This window comes from Aphelocoma coerulescens, chromosome 1A (assembly GCF_041296385.1).
Source record: "Aphelocoma coerulescens isolate FSJ_1873_10779 chromosome 1A, UR_Acoe_1.0, whole genome shotgun sequence".
Taxonomy (NCBI): domain Eukaryota; kingdom Metazoa; phylum Chordata; class Aves; order Passeriformes; family Corvidae; genus Aphelocoma; species Aphelocoma coerulescens.
This window is the reverse complement of record NC_091014.1, coordinates 6,985,852-7,006,162: the sequence shown is the minus strand read 5'-3', so window position 1 is coordinate 7,006,162 and position 20,311 is coordinate 6,985,852. Positions and strand designations below refer to the sequence as shown.

Sequence of the window (20,311 nt, the reverse complement as noted above, 5' to 3'; positions counted from 1 at the left end):
CAGGCTAACAAAGGAAGCATGAGCACATATGTGAGCTGACAATACAGCAACTGTGTGTCTCCAGAATTATGTATTTACCTGAAAGCTTTTGATTACTATTTTGAAATCTTCACTTCAGACAACGAAAGAAAATTGGCCTTTAGGCTACACTGCTGTCCCAAACAAGCACTTTCCAAAATGCACCTGTGAACCAGACCTGGAGAGCTGTGAAAAATCCCTTCCCACCAATGGCTGCCAATTTTTTTTCCCAATCCTCACCATCAGCCTTTAAATCCACTGGACATCTTGCTTTTCTTTCTTTTCCATTTCAATTCCAGCTGAACCCTCAAACCTACTATTTTCTGTAACTGTTCAAGGAAGACCAACAGTTTACATCAAAAGATACCAACTCATTATTTTTAAGCCTTCAAGAACACACTGGATAGCAACCTATACCACATGACAGCAAACAGGATTACTTGGTTTAAAGCAAAGTATGTCACCTTAAAGGAGTCCTAACAGTATTTTTCTTCTTTCCCTAAATAGAGTACACAAACTACAACACCTGAGTTGTTTCACACCTTTAAGTTAAAAATTAATATTTGGACCTCAGCTTTCACTCCTCCCACAGATGCAAGAGAGGTGCTGTAAGCACCTCTTAGCATGAATTATACCTGGCCCCACATGGGTTTGACAGCAAGACTCCCAGAGTTAAGGATTTTAAGGTCAGAAATGACCATGAAATATCTTCTTCTGTAAACATGGACAAGAAGCACCTTCCTGCTGCATGAAGCCTGAGAGCTTTCAGAGCTCCCAGAAAATCATCCCAGAGGAGATGAGATCCACTTGCCTTCATGGTTTGCTCCAGAGGTTCATCAGCTTTTCCCCTGAAATATGAAACAGTCTGACAGAGCCACTGCTGCCTCCCTGAGGTGTCATAAAAGAGAGGCAGCAATTGCTGGTAATGTCAGCAGAAACTCAAAAATCAGACAAACTCCTCAATCATCACAGGGGGCATCGAGCCAAGGAAAACACAAATATCAACATCTTTCTTTACGTCTTGAAAACTTCCAAAATCAGAAGGGAAAAACTGAGTAACTTGCATGATGCCTCAAGTTAAACAGCTAAACAGGAATGATCTGTTGTGTGAATCAAACACAATGGCTTTTGGCACCCAGTTGATGAAAAGGCAGGATCTTTGATCAGAGGCAACCAGATCTTGAGCCTTCTGGTACCTCCCAGCACCTCTCCTCTGAGAGAGGCCTCTGCCAGGACCTGTCCTTACCACCAGCATCTTCTCACCAGTGGGAGCCAAGGCTGGCCTGAGGCACAGCCCCCACAGGGGTATGACCACCCAAAAACAGACAAGATCAGGGGTTGGATCAGCTCATAGAGTGCCAGTGTGAGGCTGCATGTAGGGGAAGGCACCATGAAGGATGTGAGAGGACAAAGACACAGCAGACAGCACGCAGGGTTTGTGACGATGTGTGTGTTTGTGTGCACGTGGGTGTGTGAGAAAGAAAAGAGATGTGAGAGGAGGACGAGCAGTGACTTAATTTCACAGCATGAACCAGCACGTACTGGTGTGTGGAAGAGCCACGGCAAGTGCCAGGAGCCCATTAAATGGCGTAAGAGTATGGAAGTGACACAGATTAACCAAAAATTACCAAAGAGCCCCTGAGAAAAACAGAACCACCCATATGTTTTCTCTATACTGTATTTTAGGAAAGTACTGGAAACTTATTTGAAGTGTATGTGTCTTCCCACCCAGCTCTTACTATGTTATGGCTATATCCATGCAACTCCCTCTGTTATCCTTACTAAGCTTTAAGGAATCTACCACATCATTTTTAAGGACAGCACCGGTATTTTCACACTTACTAAGTCTGAGCCTTTCTAAATATTAGGACTTCATCATAACTCTGATGTCAATAAGGCCTGATGACAGACACCTTAGAAATGTAGGGTTGATCTAATTAGGCAGATAGAGTGATGGAACTTTCCTTTTTGATTAGTGGATGACATGGTGTTTCTTATTATTTCTTGGATGTCAAAATGTGAGGTTTAAAATGCCTCAGATACAATATACTTTAAATAAGGAGGGAAGAAAGTGATATTTCTGTGATCACTCATGTTCTTATCAGATCCCTGCTACTGTGAAACCTCACATCTCCCAATGGCTGGGGCAGAAATCCCCCTCTCCAGCCAGGCCCTCAATTCCCCTCTCAATTTGTCTTCCAGGGGGAACTGATTAGCGCTACAATAGGTGAATTTGTGGAAATTTAAAGAGAGGAGCAGTTAGTCAGATCCTCTTCTTTCCTCAAGCACACCTGTCTTGACTTGGAAGGGACTCTAAACTACATCAGCTGAGGATCTGGCCCGTTGCTATGATTTTATTTTATCTTTGTTTATTTTTTCCCAGCTACTTTTTCAGGATCTGTAATTTCCCTGTCAGTGGCTCAGCAGTGAACAGGTCCAGTTCCAAGAAGGGACACTCAATGAAGCTGTGCATATGGAGTGTGATCCGCTGTCCCACATGGACTGGCATAGCCCAAGAATGGATCAGGACCATCATATATATTGTAATATAACAACATATAAACCATATCAGTAATCATGTATTGTAAAATATATTGATTGATATTACCAAAATCTTTTGTTGACACTCTGGTACCCGAGAGGTTGCAGCCCCAAATTAAGATTGCACATGCTTTAATAGCTGCATAGATACAGAACAAGGTAAATACAGGTTTGGGTACATCTGAGCCAATCACTGCATTGCTGGTACTTCTTTAGAAAAACATGACTGCCCAACAGCACAGAATAGAGCAAACAACACAGGCCTCAGCCACCAAAGAAAACAATTCTTTGGGTGGAAAAGGGCTACTTTCTTACATCTGGACATGACATCCAATTCAATTTCAGCATCAATGTGGCTGGACATGATTTACAGGGACATGTAAATAATTAATTCCAGCTCTGGAAGGGAGAGCTGGGTACTCATCAGTGGTTCCTTGAAGCCCAAATGATGTAATGATTAACTGACTTAGGATCTTTTTAATAATTCCAGCAAATTTCAGCTCTCCCATGTTAAAGATCTGCTGAAGAGCTTTTATTCAGATGAAAGGCTCCTTTCTGAGAATAAATAATTAACAGGATATACACATAGATTTAACACTCACAAATCAATGCACTTAAAATAAAAATATGTTTTTGAAGTTTCTTTTTTGCTTTCTTCCCTGATTTGGGGGTTTAGTGATTTTCTTTCTCTAGCCAATTTTACCACAGGCAGTTAAAACAGCTGCATGAAAAAGGGCTGTTTTTCTGTTAAAAGTGCTTTTAGCACTTTGGCATCTTGAAATGGAATGGAAGAGAAATGAAAAATACAGCTACTACAATCCAGTACATTTCATGTGACATGCCAAGTTTTTCACTCCATGCTAGAGAAAAATCTATTAAACAGTGAGATCAAGTTTTGGCTGTCCAACATGGTTCAGCATTACAGTGCAGGAGGGATCAAAGCAGATTTTAACCCTGCTCCTAAAAAATGCCAGAGGAAAACATTTTGGTCCAAATACTTTAAAGCTATTTATACTTATATAGCTTAATTCCTATTTAAATACTTTCTTATCAATAATTGAGACTGTTTCCCATCATTTGGGCTCCTGGACCCTGTGTGTCTGCTGCTCGAGTCAGTGAACAGCCCTTCACTGTCTTCAGTGGAAATGGAACAGGCACTTTAATGATTTGAACAGCAATGGCCTAAATTTTTTAGAAGTTTCACATCCTGGTAAGTCACACCAGGCCTGGTAGGAACTGCAGGTGCTGCACTGGTTGGTGGCCAAGGACAGAACCAAAACTCAGATCCAAATCTTCTAATTATCAGCCTGCCATTGGAAGCCAAGGAATGCACAACCAGAAGGCAACCCACGAGTGGGCTGTTAAATGCTCATGCATTCATAATTAAATACAGCCATGTACAAAAAAGAAAACAGCTCTATTTTCTTTATATGGGCCCAGGTTTGTAATCCAGTTAATTTTCTACAACTTTCTAGACTGATTGAGAAGTCAAGTTTAGAAACTTCACAGCTTCCACTCCCATCAGAAAGGACTTACTCACCAAGCTGTGAGGCTCAGACAATGGTTAATAGTTTGAGACACTAATTAGCCATATTTAATGAATTTAATTTGCAACAGCCATGCTAATATGCATAACTATTAACTCTGACCAGTTTTACCTTCCTTGGGACCTACACCTGCTCCCATTAACTACAGTGGGATCCGGATCAAGGCCACAGCATTAATTCTTCTGAACCCCTTCAGCAGCACAAATTAACCCTCACAGGTGGCTTCAATGCCACAACCACAGAGATGACAGAGAGCTGTACAGTGGGAACCCCAGTGAACTGTCCTGCTGCTCCAGCAAACCTCAGAGCATTAAAACTTTGCTCCCCAACACCCCTTTGCTCAGAAGGGAACTGCATGCCTAAGGCGACAAGCAGGGCACATCTCTTCCAGCATGAAATTCTCACAGCAAAAACTCAATGAAGGTGACAAGAATACATCACAACACTTGGCTCTTACGCTGCATTTTGCTTCTTCAGAGACCTGGACAGACCTCAATTTGATTTACAAAGTCAGTGTTTTCCTGAGGGCTGTGCTATCAAGCCCATCACGGCGGAGCTGCTGACCCACCTCCATGTTAAACCACCAGCCTGGTTCCTACTCGCAGCCTGTTTATAGGAAACCAGCGAGCCCACGAACCAGAAATACTCTGTTTATAGGGAGCCCTCCCTTGGAAGCAGAAAGAAACTCAAATATTAGTCAAAACTTGTTCAACTGTGTTTTGGAAGTGGCACGCAGCGTAGGAAAAGCACCACTCGGGATTAACAACGCTGCGTTTCGAGACATGCTTGAAGTTCCAATTAAAGCAGCGGGGACACAGCTACGAGGAGCACTCCCAGTACAACCAACTCTCATCACAATGTATACACACACACAGCAGCCCGTGCGCTGACTCCTTCAGCACTCCCGGCTCCCTACCTTTGTAATATCCTGTGTGAGAAAATTAGTTTTAACAAAAATAAAACTCTTTGCTCAGCCAAAAAGGCACCAGCCTGTACCCCGCTCCCTTGCACCATCTGTGCGTGTTTTTTTCTCCGCCTTCTAAAAAAAAACAACTCTAACGTTTTACTAATCTTTATGCCCCGCCACTATAAATAAAACAAATAAAGCCCGACAACAGTTAAGCATCGTAGCTAAAACACATCCAATCCACTCCGATTATTTCTGCTCGTCTGTCCACGAATAGCTGCAGCCATCGGCTTTAGGGGAGGCGTGCAAGTCAGACCGCATTTATTTACAGTTGCACTATCAAGAAAAAGCCTTCCCCTGTCTCCTCGTTCTATGAATGTTTTAAAACACTTGGGGTTTTTCCTTTTGAACGCTTTTTTTTTTTGGGGGGGGGGGGGGGGGGGAAGGGGAAGGGGTGATGCTAGCCCAGCTCCTGCCCCACAATTCTATTTTTCTCCGTGTTCCCAGGTCGCTCCGACTTCTTGCTCGGATGGATGCGCAGGGCGCGGAGCAGCACCCGCGGGTGCGCAAATCCCCGCACAGAGACCCGCACCCACCCGCGGGGCGACCGCGCATCCCCGGGGGAAGGGACAGGGACAGCGCCCGCCACCGGCCCCGCAGCCAAACCCCGCCACCTACGTCCCCAGCGTCTCCTTGAACTCGAAGATCTTCTTGATGTCCTCCGCCTGCTTCTTCCAGGAGCCGCCGCCGTCCCCGTTCTCCCGGGCCATGGCTGCTCCGCGCAGCCCCGCGGATGCCGCGCCGCCGGCTCCGAGCCCTCGGGCGGCTTTTGCTTTCTTTTCTGCCGCGGCGGCAGCGGCTGCTGCTGTTTCTTCTTCTTTTTCCTCCTCCTCCGCCTCCTTCTTCTCCCCTTCCTCCTCCTCCTCCTCACACTTCCTGCCCGCCGCCGCTTTTATTTCCTCCGCGCTCCGGCGGGCTCCGCGAGTGTCACTTTTCCTGGGCTATTTCCTCCCAACTTTCTCTTCCCCCCCCCCCCCCCAACTTCCCGCCCCTTCTCTCCCCTCCTCCGCGCCCCCCCTCCCCTCCCGCGGAGCCGCTGGCGGGGCCGCCCCGTCTCTCCGTCCTCCTGCGCCCCGCGCAGCAGCTGCGCGCACCCGCGCCCTGGGGTCACTTTGCTCCCTGACTGACCCACCCCTCGGAAAAGTCCCTCTTTTTTGGTTTGTTTGTTTTTCTTTTCTTTTGTTGAATTTTTTTTTTTTTTTTTTTTTTTTTGGAGGGAGGTCACTGTTTCTCTTCCCCCACCCCCGTGCGGAGCCCCGCGGGATGCTCAGCCTGCCGGGCGCGGTGCAGTGCGGAGCGGCCCCGCGGGCGCAGCGGCTGTGCGCGGTTGTTATGGCAATGGGAGGAGGAGGAGGAGGAGGAGGAGGAGGAAGAGGAGAAAGCGGAGGAGGAGGAAGAAGGAGGAGGCAGCCCCGCCGCTGCTCTGCTGCCTGGCGCTGCCCCTCCTGACTGAATGAAGATAATTCGCATTGCACCAAAACCACGCACGTCAAACGGGAGGGGAGGGAAAGCAGCGAGGGAAAAAAAAAAAAAAAAAAAAAAAAAAAAAAAGGAAAGCCGGAAAAAAAAATAAAAAGGAAAATTAAAAAGGCACACCACAAGCGGCCGTGCTGCGTGGACGGGCTGTGCGCGGGGCCGCGCTGCGATGCGCTGCGATGCGCGGGGGCAGCGGTGCCCACCTGTCTCGCACACGCACACACATTCCTGGGATGCAAGAACTCATCCCTCAGCCAGCACAGCCCTCGAAGGGGCACCCTAGGAGGGGTCAGGCAGCCCGGGGGCCGGTGATGGGCACCGCGCAGCCCCGGCGAGGGGTCCAGCCTGGCACCGCGCCCACCCCGCCGGCACCGCCGTCCGAGCCGGGCACGGCTTCGGCCTCTCGCACTGACACACACGCGCGGGGACGAGATTACTGCTAAAAGCAGCTTTTTCTCAGCGACACTGAGACCTCTAGCGTCGTCACATCGGGCATAGGCTGAGCTCTTATGCGGGGTGACAGGCAGGATTCGTCAGACATCAGAGAAAATGATAGTCTACACTAACTGAGATGTTTATAGTTAAGATCTTTGGGCTTCAGTTTTAGAATATGTAAGGCGCTAAAAAAGTGCAATTCTTTTGGGACTCCCAAGTTAGGTGACTAAATCACAGGCTTTGCTGTTGGCAATAGAGGCATTCTGGTGCCTCAGGGGCAGCCCCAAACCTGACCAACTCCAAACCTGATCATCAAATCAGGACCTGAAAATAAATCCAAATACAAGGAGCTAAATAACATTTAAACAAATGTAACTGTATGCACTTTACTGTTTAACATGTACTGCGTCTTTTAACAGATGCCTTCAAATTCTATTTTGGAAGCTGATTTTCCAGATTCCTTATAATTTATGAGCAGAATTTACAAGGTGTCAGCTTGTGAGACTTCGCCTGGGTCTGGGCTAAGCTGTGCCTCTCATCTCAAAGGAGCTGTGGCAGAGGTGGGCATTCATAGGTAGGTGAAAGTGTTAACCTGGAGTACAGGTTGGGGTGTTTGGTCAATGCTACCCTCTGCTGGGCAGAGCCACTCGGCTTTGTGTGTGCCAGCTCCGGTGGTTTATTACTGCACTCCTCTGATGCTTTGGTGGCTGTCCAGCCTCATGGACAGCCCAAACAGCTCTGGATTTCCTACGATGGATGTTTGTGTGTTGTCACAGCATGCACTTTGGAAGAGGTTTCCTTCTGCTCCTGACTTACTCCCCTCTTCTCATCACCCTCAGGATTTTCTTTATTGCATGATACATACAGTCTACTCCATGATAGTGCCACCAGGAGTCCCCCAGGCAGCCTCACAACCCCACTGCATGTCTGGGAAATGAAAGATGTGACTGATCTAAAAACATGCACCTGACTACCAAATCCAAGTTGTTCTTCAAACCCCACCACCGTGACATTTTCTCCCTTTTTCACATGTAAATCACTTGCTATTAGAAATGTCATGCTCCTGCCTTCAGGAGAAGGTTGTCAGAGTGTGAGGCCAGAAAGGGCAAGTGTGATGGTCTGCCCTGACCTCCAGCATGGTGGAGGCCAAGGAGCTTCATCCATCCAGAATACAAGCATCATAACTTACCTTGTGGCTATGCCATCCCAAAACCATCCACCACTGTTATTTATGACACCACATTGGTCCCTACAGCATCATGTTAAATCTCACTGAACAGACAGCATCATCCTCTTCTCCATTTCCACTTTTAGTGAGCAAAAACTTTACTTAAAAATTGCTCAAATCCTTGGCAGTGCCTCAATTTCTCAGCATCAAAATTGCGTAAAATCTAAGTTCTATTTTCCTTATTTAACCTACACCTTTACCACCTTTACTATCACATGAATGTGCTTTTTTTTTTTTTTTTTTTTTTTTTTTTTTTTTTTTTTTTTTGTGGTGAAATAACTCACATTTGAAGTAGGTAATATAGAAGTCTCTGGAGCCATTACAGTTTTAATGAGAAGTGTAGGAGATGCTTCTATTAGGCAGGGACCACTGGCACAATAGACTGTAAAAGCCCTTTCAAAGTCATTACAGTCTGTCATGTCAGGCTGAATTTAGGGAGTCTGTAATCTTGCTTGATTGACAGGCTCCTGCAGAGCTATTGTAGCTATTTGAAGAGCAGGTATTTCTAAAAAATTAAAATCTTACGTGGAAAGTTCTCTCTGGAGTGGCTGCGAATAGCAGGGTGTGCTGCAGCTGTGGGGCTCTGCACGGCTGCATTCAATGTTTAATTACACACAACCCGATTACCAGAACAGTAATAGAGTGGTAAAATGAAATGCACAGAAATGCCAGCAGTAAGACTGACAATAAAACATCAATTCAAGCACTTTTAGTGGCTGCACAGAGGCCATCTCTCATTACCTGGGCATGCTCTGCAGCTCTGCCAAGGGCTGTATCAGAAAATGGCTAATGAGCAGGCGTGGCTGACATGTGTTTGAAACAGCCACACGAGCTGCACGTGCACCCACCACTCCAGGCAGCAAAACGCCAAAGCCTTACATTGCAGACGGATAAGTTCCAACTTTTTTTTAAAGCCTTCTCTGAAAATACTGTAAATTTAGAACAGAAATTCAAAATCGACTTCGATATGAGATATTTTATTTCGGGATGAAGAGGTAGGATTTTTGGACTAGCATTTGAAACTGTATTTTTACCACTTGGATCCTTCCAGCTGATGTTGGGGCTGGTTGTGTGTGGTACAGCTGCGCTTGGCCACATTCACTGCTGACCCTTCATATGGGCACTGTGCAAACCACAATGTCATGAGCATAAATAAAGGAGTCATGTCTGTTTCTCAAGCTTTTCCACTGGCAACCTGGTTTTCCTGTGCTTAAATACTGTAATATCAGACCTCTTTCCCAGCATCGTTTCTGAGTCATACAATATAATCTTCCAATTACAAATCAGCACTATTGATGCTTTTCTGCAAGAACATCAGAAACGTGGCTGTGGCTCAGCTGCTGAGGTCCAAGCCCAGGAGATGAGCACCCACATGGCCGTGTTTAGGGTTAAAACCTCACGTTCAAGCTCTGGAGCAGCCTTGGTGTAAAGCAAACAGCACTCAAACCCACAGCTGTTCTCTGCTGCCTTCACTACCACATAGCAACCTCAGATAGTGGGTTTTCTGCTTATGACAGAAAAAATTTGGGCCAGCCCCAGCGAGAAGGTGGATTATTGGTGTCACACACACATAGGAGGAGGCCGGTTTTTTAGGGCTGGTCTGCTCCCATGGGCAGTGATAAGAATGCTGTCGTACACGATGTAGACCTTGGTGAGAAACTCAAAGCAAAATGACATCTTGGATGCTTCATAGCCTCTAGGACAAGCCTGAGATGAAATAAAATCTTGGGGCAAGGCATCTTCAAATTTGGCAGCACAGGTCTTAATTTTTTGAGATGCCAGGTCTGACTAGCATGGTAATAATTCCATCCAAACTCACAGCGTTTCTTGGCATTTCCAACGGTGGGAATGCTGCAGCTCCAGCCTGTGCCCCATTTGGAAATTTGGAGGAAATCCTCCTGGGTGTTATGCTGAGTCATGAGAAAATTAAATTATGACAAGATTTGCTTGCATAAAAGAGAGACAAAATTGCTTCTCTTAAATGACAATTTAAACTGTTTATTTAAATGAGAAAATTGTTTATTTTTTTAAAATGGCTCGCTGCTACTTCTTTAGTTGGATAGTAATTCAAAAAACTGCAGTTGGAAAGGTGCACTTTGATAGGGACCCACAGGTTTTGGATTTTCATCACAGGTGAAACTCATGGTTATGGTTGGGTTTTAATGTTTTCCAGATTAGTTTTGACACCACAACTTCAGTACAGAAAATTATAAACTTGGCTCTAAGAATGTCCACAACAGAGGCTGAACCTGCTGCTGCTGATGCCAACAGCAGTGCTCCTTTGAGCTAATTTAAGACTTCTCAGTGATTTTAGGGGACTTGGACTTGGTCTGTACATCAAGAGAATGCATGTGAAGAAAGGAACACAATTCCATGCCAAAAAAGAGACTTCTGCCTGTCTTAGTTACATGGTGGTTTGTGGATTTTGAGGGTTAAATACAATCAATGTCCTTCCACCACCTTTAAGCACATTAAAGCTTTAGATCAGTTTAAGCTCTCTAAGATGACCTAAGGCCCTTGTTCATCTTAGATAAGTGAAACACTGTCCTAAAACATGCAAAAGCAAGGGAGAGGAGATGATACATCATTGTTGCCATTGCTGCTTTTCTCAGAGGGAGGAGGGAGTTTAAACTGCTGTCAGGTTTTTAACCATGTCTGTAAAGAGGAATGAGCAAGAGCTGATGTAGACATGAATCCTCAACCTGCAATTAATTGCCTGAAGACCATCTGGTGCTTGGTTAAGCTCCCATGTGCTTATATCACTCGTGAGGTTTATAGATCCCAGCCAACCTGTTCAGGTTGCCTTCTCTTCCCTGGTTTTATTCTCATCAGAATAAGCCTCAGAAGTTAGAGGACAAAAGTTTTGACAACATGAGGCTGCTTGTTTCACTTTGGAAAAATTGCTATATAAGAGAATAATAACCAGGCTAAACACATCACTTAGAGTCTGCTGTGCCATGTGTGCATTGCAATAAATCTTTAAACCCAGGGTCGTAAATCATGGTCACATAAAAGTGTAGTGGGAGGAAAAAAGCCCTATCACTGCTGAAGCAGAAGAGAAACAAGGTGGTGTAGATGGATGTGGGCAATCGGAGAGCTGGCAGGAGACAGACAGGGAGCAAGGAATAGATTAGAGATGGGCAGGACAGAGGGAGGAAGGACAGGAGATGTTCCCAGGGACAAAAGTTAGAAAGGGCAAAACCACACACCTCACTCAGTTCCTGATGTTGAGCTCTGTAGTCCCAAATCTTGGTGTTTCCCTGGTGCCAAGCACCCAATGTGAAATCACTGACCAGACATTTCACAGCCTTAGCGAACTGCATGGCCAACACAAACCCTGCTCACACACCTCCTCTCTCAGTCCCTGGGCTGTGGATTTGGAGGTTTGGCTTGGGATCCAATGGGCTGCACCTCACCAATGAGATAAGTACTGGTAAAAATGAGAACTGGATCTTTCTCCAGTTAATTTGGCAGAATTGGCTTTGCACACTTGGTTTTTGAGAGGAATACTGAGTTGGGACTTTACATCTCCAAAATTTGTATTGAAAGAATATTGGGTGATGAAGTAAGGACTGAAAAGCTGCAAAACATCAAAAAAGCAAGGTTCCCAAAGACTTCCAATTTGACACTGTAGAATCATTTAAATTGGAAAATGCCTTTAAGATCATTGAGTCCCAGCACTCCCAAGGCCACCACGAAACCATGTCCCCAAATGCCACATCTACATGTTTTTTAAATACCTCCAGGGCTGGTAACTCAACCACTTTCCTGGGAAGCCTGTCCCAGTCCTTGACAACCCTTCTAGTGAAGGAATTTTTCCTAATATCCACTCTAAACCTCCCCTGGCACAACTTGAGGCCATCTCTTCTTGTCCTGTCCCAAGTTACTTGGGAGAAGAGACTGACCCCAACTTGGCTACACCCTCCTGTCAGGGAGTTGTAGAGGGCAATAAGGTCACCCCTGAGCCTCCTTTTCTCCAAAATAAACACCCCCTCAGCTGCTCCTCATCATATTTGTGCTCCAGACCCTTCCTCAGCTCTGTTCCCTTCTCTGGACATGCTCCAGCCCCTCAATGTCTTTCTTGTTGTGAGGAGCCCAAAACTGACCCCAGGATTTGAGGTGTGACCTCACCAGTCCTGAGGACAGAGGGACAATCACTGCCCTGGTGCTGGTGGCCACACTCTTGCTGATACAGGCCAGGATACCCTTGGCCTTCTTGGCCACCTGGGCCCACAATGATGACAAATACAGGTTTGCTTGGTTTTTGTTTGTCTGGGTTTTTTCTCCAGGATTTCTCCCTTGCTCTGAACAGTTCAGCATAGGAAATTCATCAGCACAGCAGAGGAGCTGCCCAAAAAGTTCTCCTTCCTATTCCTGCTGCCCCACACAGGGCACTCAGGATGGATCTGCCCTGGGAGACAGGAACAAGCCAGCGTGAGCTGTGCTTCAGGCACACCAAGTGCAGCGAAACGCTGAGTGCTCGGGAAGATCAGATCCCCGGTGCTGCAAATCGAGCACCCAAAATTAGCAAGTGTGTTTGATCATTTTGGCCTTAATCTCTCTGTGGCTCAGTTCCCCAGCTGGTGATATCGCAGCAGCGCTGTGCAGATAAACGCATTAATATTGATCAGACGCCGAGGCTTTACAGAGGCGCTCGCGAGGAAATTAACGTTGAATGCAGCGTGCGGTTTGAACAGCGTGTGTTAATGTGGCCTGGAGCAACTCGCCAGATTGAAATAACCCCAGATGATAGGTGATCAGATAATTAAAGGATGCCTCACATTTGATGTGCACAAAGGCCCACATTGTGGCTGTGCAGGCTGTTAATTCTGGTATTTCCTGGCTCCTGGGAATTTGACTGTACAGCCTGACTATCTTCTACAAGTGGGGTCAGTAGCCCATACCCTCAGGAAGAGAGAATAATCTGATCACACCTCTTTCTGCACCATCTCTATGCATATGCCTGTTGGCCTTCTCCATCCCCAACAAATTTTGACTTTTGTACCCATTTCCTTCACAGACCAAACCAAAAAGAGTAGTCAGAGTAGAGAGAAGACATCCAGTTACTCCTCCCTGGAAAGACATGTTGCTTTGTTTGGACATTAGGGAGCCTGGCTGGCATGCAAGTGCAGAAGATGACTCAAGTGTGTAGGATGTGGGGCTTGGGTGGTTTAGCTGCCCACTGCACTGTTCTTGCGTCCAGTGGATTATCCATCAGGGAACTTGGCTTGTGAACCTCAAAATGGTACTTAGAGGCCAGATACTGCTGTCTGTGAAGCACTCAATAGTCACAGTTATGCTGATTGGAGCCTCCCTTCCCTCTCCAGCCTGTCCTGTGCTTGCACTGTGTCCACATTCACCCTGAGGATGCACCACACCTCCTTAGCTTCATGTGATTTTGCTGTTAAGGCTGTAAATGTACTATGAGCTCTCACCTTCCTGAGCTTGATGTGCTTATCTGAGCCATGTTAATGTTGCACCAACACAACTCACTTCCAGGGGTCACAGGCCAGACTCTTACCCTGCAAAGGAGGTGACTGACTCTGGATGTCTCCTCCACTTGCACCGAGAAATGTCAATAGCCTCCAGCACCATCTCACCACGCCAATGGAGTCAAAAAATAAGAGTGGAGGAAACAAAATTAAATGACAGAGGCAGGGAAAGAAGATATGGAAAACCATTCACTTGCCTGTGAAGTAATCACTTTTTTCATTTAAGCAGAACACTCAGCTATCTTTTATATTGTTATTGGTAAGGTCCTCTTAGAAGCTGGAAATTAATTTTTTTTATCTCCTCATTTTCTCTTTTTCCCTTTTGGTGAACATTGCTATTTTTCCGGGTTTCTCTCAGGACTGAAATGAACTTGGCTCATTTTGTTCTATCCTTCTACAGACATTAACGTTGCTGAATAATGACAGGAGAAGGAGCTTTGCTAATTAACTTTAGTCACTACATTAAGTCCAGGCTGACACTCACATGCAAGGAGCAGCACAGTGCCAGCAGCCAGTGATGGGCACCTGGGACAAGAGCCAGAACAGAGTCCTGTTGCCCAAATCAACCCAAAAGAGGTGCTTTCGTTTTATTAATGGGCATATTCCCCATCCCAGTATGTTATTTAAGGCTGCAACAGGATTACATTGCAGGGATGACAATGGAAATGCAATAGAAATGTTCCTGGGTATATCCTGTCCTCTTCCAGCCCTGAAATAGCTGGGTGGACCTTAGCAGGCCATGGGAAGCTGAAGAGCCTCAAATCCAGGGTGGGACCAATTAAAAGCTCATGCAGAGTTTGGGGGAAAAAGCTAATGGGTGGAGAGGACCTCTGTGAGAAATGGGACCCACTGGCTTGGAAGGGAAAAGTAGAGTTTCACGTAAGCATGAGCTTGTTCAAATCTGAATTTCTATTCTTTACATAAACATGATTTTGCAATGGGTTTAGGCCACGTCCTAGTGCTCCCTGGCAGACAACCCCAAATTCAATGGGTGCTTCAGAAAAAGGAAGAGACCTTCATTCCTCCAGAGCAGGGACACCAGGACTGCCCCGGGCTGTGCCTGGAGCTCAGCTCTTCCTCCATGGAAGGTAAATATCTGAACTCAAACTTGCTAGCTGGGTTGACAGAGGACAACTAACACAGGTGATAATCCTGTTCACAGGACAAGGCATTACTCATGGAGTAGCTGTAAATCTGGGATGAACTTTTGGATCTAAGCTTAATCATTGTCTTGCTCTGCACAGTCCCCATCAGCAAACAAGTGATGGAGCTGAGCCGAAGCTGCTCAAGGGCTAAATCCATGCCCTCCACTCTTTGCAAGCCATACTCCATTTACACAACATAATTACCAGATGAGATGCCAGGCAAAGAAGAGATCCAATTTTGCAATTGTAGCCAAAAGCCTCTTTCACTGCCAGATCTGAAAAGAGAAGTTGCCTGTGTTTAGAAAAAGCAAACATTTTTTTGGAAAGTTTTACTGGAATCCCTTACTTTCAGGATGCTGGGGCCAGTGTCAGCCGGTGAGATTCTTGCAACTGTCCAAAATCATGCCTGCTGGGATGTGAGCAGACTGTGAAAGGATCTCCAGAGGGCAAGTTATGCAGAGTTTGATGGTGAGGGAAAGGGTTTTAGTGGAAAGGTGAACCTCATTTTTCAGAGCTCTATAACTCAGCTGGAAAAATACGCTTTCACGTAATTGTTGTGAAAGCTACAGCCCCACCAAGGTTGTTACAAGGTGTTTAATCAAACCTGTGTCTCCAGTCCTTGTACCACAATGCAGGTGTCTTTCTCTGATGGAACTGGAGTTCACTTTGTGCTCTTTGAAAACTCATTTAATTGAATGGCATATTTTAGGCACTCTCCCTTAATTAAATTTGCATGGGCGTAAAAAGTGAGGAAAACCAGAATGCTTTATCCAACTTTGCTCCTTTAATTTAGCAATACCCACTTTTCCCCCTACCATCAAGATACCAAACTGTCTCTCAAGTTACCTATGGGCTGAATGATGCCTTCACGGGCTCTTTTTTGCCTGCCTTCCCTCATCTCCCACACATGCACGGGACTATGAGCAGTGTCTGCTGTGCACACTCTGCTCTACTGGCACATCAAACCCCAGCAGCTGTCACAAAGAGGCTCCTCACCTCAATTTTGTAGTAATTTCTGCTGGAGTATGATGGTCTCTGTCCTATTTGCCATCAAGGGTCTTGTCTTGATTTATCCTTGCTGCGTGCTCTTTGATAAGCATCATGCTCCTCATTACTGAGGGAGAAACTGAGGTGCAGAGAAGCTGGTGGCTTCATCATCTATGTCACAGGCATGTTTTAGTCTGGTTTAGCCTCACTGAGGCTCATGGGCCTCAACACCACCCTTCATGGACACCTAAACTTCAATCCCTGTGTCATTTTGTCCATGTCTCCAACTAAAACAAAAGCCTGGTGTGAATGTTACATCTCTCACCAGCTGTTCTTCCATCTCACTCTATTTGAGATTAACTAAGCAGTGGTGCCCCATGTCTCTCCATGGTTTCTGTGATGTGCCTGTGAGGCTCCACAGTTGGGCCAGGGCCTGGCTCTGTGCAGGAGAGGCAAGCCAGATCTCATGGAAAGTGAGCATCAAAGCAACTCTGGAAAGAGCCAGGAATCACTGGGCAGGAGCAATTTCCTGCCAGCTCCCTATAACCCCCAGGCTGTCATTTCTCCACAAGCATCTCCCAGAAAAAGCATTCAATCTGTATTCCCACCACCTCACTGTGCTCATGAGGACATTGCCTGACTGCATCCTCATACCTTCCTCTCCCTTTCTCTTTCTTCCTCTCCCAAATCCCAAACTGAGTCATGGTTTTTGGCTGTTCTCCACACACTGCATCTCCCAGCTGATCACCATCCCACCAGACAGGGATCCGGCTGCTCTTTGTTCCCATGGGTCATGTTTTGAGTGGAACTGAGCTGTGTTTTACCGTGTCTGTGTGTTTCCAGTGCTTGTGTGGTCAGATAAGATCTAATCTGGGCTCTGCAGGCAGGAAAGCACCAGCTAGTGTGAGGTTTTACATTGTGCACCACCATCTTCCTCGCTGAGCTTTTCCATGTGAATTCAGTCCCCTTAACTAAAAGCTCTCTGTCCTATGTGGCCTTTGTTTTATCCCTGTTTAACCACACTTTAGAGCTTGGCTGCTGCAGAGTAAGTTTTGTCCTGGTTCCATCTTCATGGTAAGACTTCAAGTACTTGAGCAAAAGTTTCCCTTACAAAATGGACCTTGGTGGATATTCTCTAGGAGAACTGAAGAATGAACCTCATCTGTCCAACTTCATGAAGTATCAGAGCCCGTTAGCTTCGGTGTCATTTGGAGCCATGGTTTGACTTGAGTCATTTCCATCCTTTAGAAGTCAATGAGCAGGTTGAATTTTGTATGTCAACAATGCACTTGTCAGCTACTGTTGTCAGCTACTTCTGTGTTTTAAAAAATCATGGAGAAAAGTGATAGTGTCCACCAGTGTATCTCCCATGTAAGCCATAATGCTCAAAGCCTGTTCAAGACAAATGATGGCCCAGACTGACGACCCTTGGAAACTTTATCCTGCCTGATCCAGCTGGACTGTGTGCACCACAGACATGTCATACAACTGGTGCTCACAGTCTTAATCAGCCTTAACTAAGAATGCTGGACCAGGGTCAAATGATAAGAAGGTGGCAGGAGGGTCTGTATCTGACAGAGACACCTGAACACAGATAATCAGAGATCTATGGGCAGATGACTTCACCAGTGCGAGAAAAGCCTTGAAATTAGGGTGAGCTCATCCTACCCTTGTACAGCTGCTTCCAGCCTTCTGCTAACTTGGGCAAACAGACAAACTTCACCAAGCATTGCAGGGACCATCCGGAAAGATTCAGCTTTCAGACTTCTTGGAGATTGTGCAGGCACTGTTCATGTTCAGCCTTAGTTTTAGGTGTATCTGCTGTGCAGATAAGACCATTGTTCCTTGTCAGAGTGGAACAGCAGGGGAATCATGCCGTGGATGAAGGCCTGGAAAAAGAAAATGCATCTAAGCCAGACCCTGTGCTAATACCTGCTGCTGCCTCTTCCTTAAAATCCTTGAATATTAGCATCAGAGTCTGTTTGACTCCTAATTTATGCACCAAATGGGAAAATGAAGTTTAGAGCAGGTAGGGTTATTTTTCAATGAGAGCTCCTTTAGTTAGAGAAAAGGGCTGTTCCAGAAATGCCTGCCATTCTCCTGGAGAGGGATGCAGCTTGATGATGCCACGTCTTATTATAGCACTGTGACATGGGTCTTCTTGTACCCTGGGTGGCTCTGTGTTTGTCAGGGGCTGAGCACACAGGACAGCTGTTCAGACAAACAGCTCTGTTCCAGGAACCCACTACACCAGCAAGCCTGGAATAGCCACATCTGTGATGTTTGTGAACTAACACAGGCTCATTTATTTTTCCTGTTCCCTCCCAGCACAACAGCCCCATCTGCCCTGCCACTGCTTCCCATCCCCCAGCTCTGAGGTACTACTTCTTCCAGGAGGACCCGCTGCACTAACATGCACAGTGCCTTGCACTCCTTAAAAATCACCTCCCAGACAGAAAGAAAGGTTCCTGTTGCCAGAGAATGGTTGCCTTCAGAGTATATACTATGTGAGAAAAAAAGGGCTGTTTTCAACTTTCTTTCCTATCTTTTCCTTACTCCTCTTAATATTCCTCCTTCATCTGCCTCTATGCTGTCATAAGAAAAACAACAAGTTCTCCTTGCCTTCTCCCTTAAGAGAAGTCTGGATTAATTTGGAAAAAACAAGCTGATAGCCATGTGGGCATGCATGTGTATGAGCAGTGGGAATATTTTCCTGTTAGGGAGCAATTTTTATTAAAAAAACCCAAGGAGTGGCTGTGGTTTGGGGGCAGCAGGTGCATGAACTGCTGGTGCAGGGGTGTCAGTTTGGGACTGCTTCTCCTTATGGTATATATGGTGGAGACTGGTGGCTGAGGCATTTTAATACCAGGCAACTTCACATCCTGATTTTATCCAGCTGTGCCTGATGGTTCCCGACATCAGCATTCCAAGTGCCAAGTAGCGACCAACAGGTGTCAAGGTGGCACGTCACCATCATCATCCCCTCTCCAATGTCAGTGTGAAGCCAACACAGCATGATCCTGGTAAAATTCCAGTGGAGAATTCAAAATAAAGCTATTCCCAGTTTGTTGCAGTGGAAATTGTAGAACTGCAAGGACTTAAATAAAGAGAAATGATAGAGATACTCGTAATTGGCACTACTTTTTACCAACTGTGCAGGAACAAGGGATATTTTGGGAAAGGTAATTAAAATTTAGTAGGAAAACACAATTCTTAGAACAGAATCCAGCATTTCTTCCATCCTTGGCTGCTCAGTCCTGGTGAAGTGTGGTTGTGTGGGCACCCAAAGGGCTGTCACACCTTCCCAGTCCTGCCGCTCAGCATGTCAGGAACAGAAAGGACTCTGTATTTAGGGGCTTTAAGATAAACCCTTTTTTACCCATTTCCCCCCTTTTCTAGCAATGCACTTATTCACCATAATGAACTTCTTTGATTGGGCTATTTTCAGCCTTGGTAAAATGAATTTACGTCCAAGGAAGCATCTTTGCTGCTTAATGGCTCGGCAGTGGGGCCTTGCTAGGGGTGCTCTGCCACCCTGCTACTTATTGATGTTAAACCAATATAAACCACAGCAAAAGGCTCTCACACAGCCTGTTTGTGCCTCTGATGTGCCCTGTGCTGAACTGAGAAATCAAGGACTTGCTCTGCTTCACCCTACCCTCCCTGTGGGAGTGATGCTCCCAAAAACATTCCTCATTCAGCAGTCTCCTCAAAATTCTGCCTCCAGGCCTCCTTTGCTGCAAAAGCTACAACAAACATCATCCTAATTTTGCAGCTGAGATGAAGCAGGCCTCTCCGACCAGGATTGCTTTATATGAACTGGCTGCATGCTCCTCTTGTCCCCTGGAAATGCCTTGGGGTACAAACATCACCTTTTTGATCATCACATAATAAAAGGAGGAAAGTCAGGGACCAACGGCTTTTTTTCTACATGGCAGGTGGCATTGCATAGAAAAGATAAAAAGGGATGGGGTTTTTTTTCCCCCAAACTTTACATAGATAAATTGAAAGCATGAGTCAACAGCTATGGTCCCAGCATCCCCTTGACCATGCCCGGACACCAAACACAAGCAGCCAGGCACCAGCATCTGTGGAGGAGATGATGCCAGAGCCAGCCAGGGGCTTTGGGCAGAGCTCTGTCATGGGGCTGGGGAAGGATGGATCCTAAGCAGGTTGTTTGAATGCAGCACAGGGTTGGTGTGGCAGTGCTAGGTTTAGTTCAGCAAGCTGCAGCTTTCCCTGGGAGCTCAGCGGGGCTGCTCAGGGCAGGGCAGCCATTCTGTCCTCCCGCACTCCATTTCGGACGGCTCCGCACTCTTGCTCCGGCAGCTGCCAGCTCTACAACACAGTGACAGCGAAGGAGGAGAGAAGGGTCTCCCCATGAGGGTTTCAGAGGATCTTTTAATGGTTACATCCTGTCCTAGGAATCCCCAGAGGCAGAGAGACCTCGTGATGCGGGCGCAGGGGGTTTTCTC

At 46.2% G+C, this 20,311-nt stretch overlaps 1 protein-coding gene across 2 annotated transcripts in view; it reads right to left on the bottom strand.

The window, feature by feature from the left end:
• Positions 1-6,002, bottom strand: part of CAMK1D (calcium/calmodulin dependent protein kinase ID) — a 211,658-nt gene extending 205,656 nt beyond the window's left edge. For both annotated transcript variants that reach the window (XM_069034950.1, XM_069034941.1), the window contains exon 1: positions 5,692-6,002. In XM_069034950.1, coding sequence (XP_068891051.1) covers positions 5,692-5,783 — 92 coding nt within the window. In that variant the 5' untranslated portion in view covers positions 5,784-6,002. The remainder of the gene's footprint in view (positions 1-5,691) is intronic.
• Between the last annotated feature and the right edge of the window lie 14,309 nt (positions 6,003-20,311).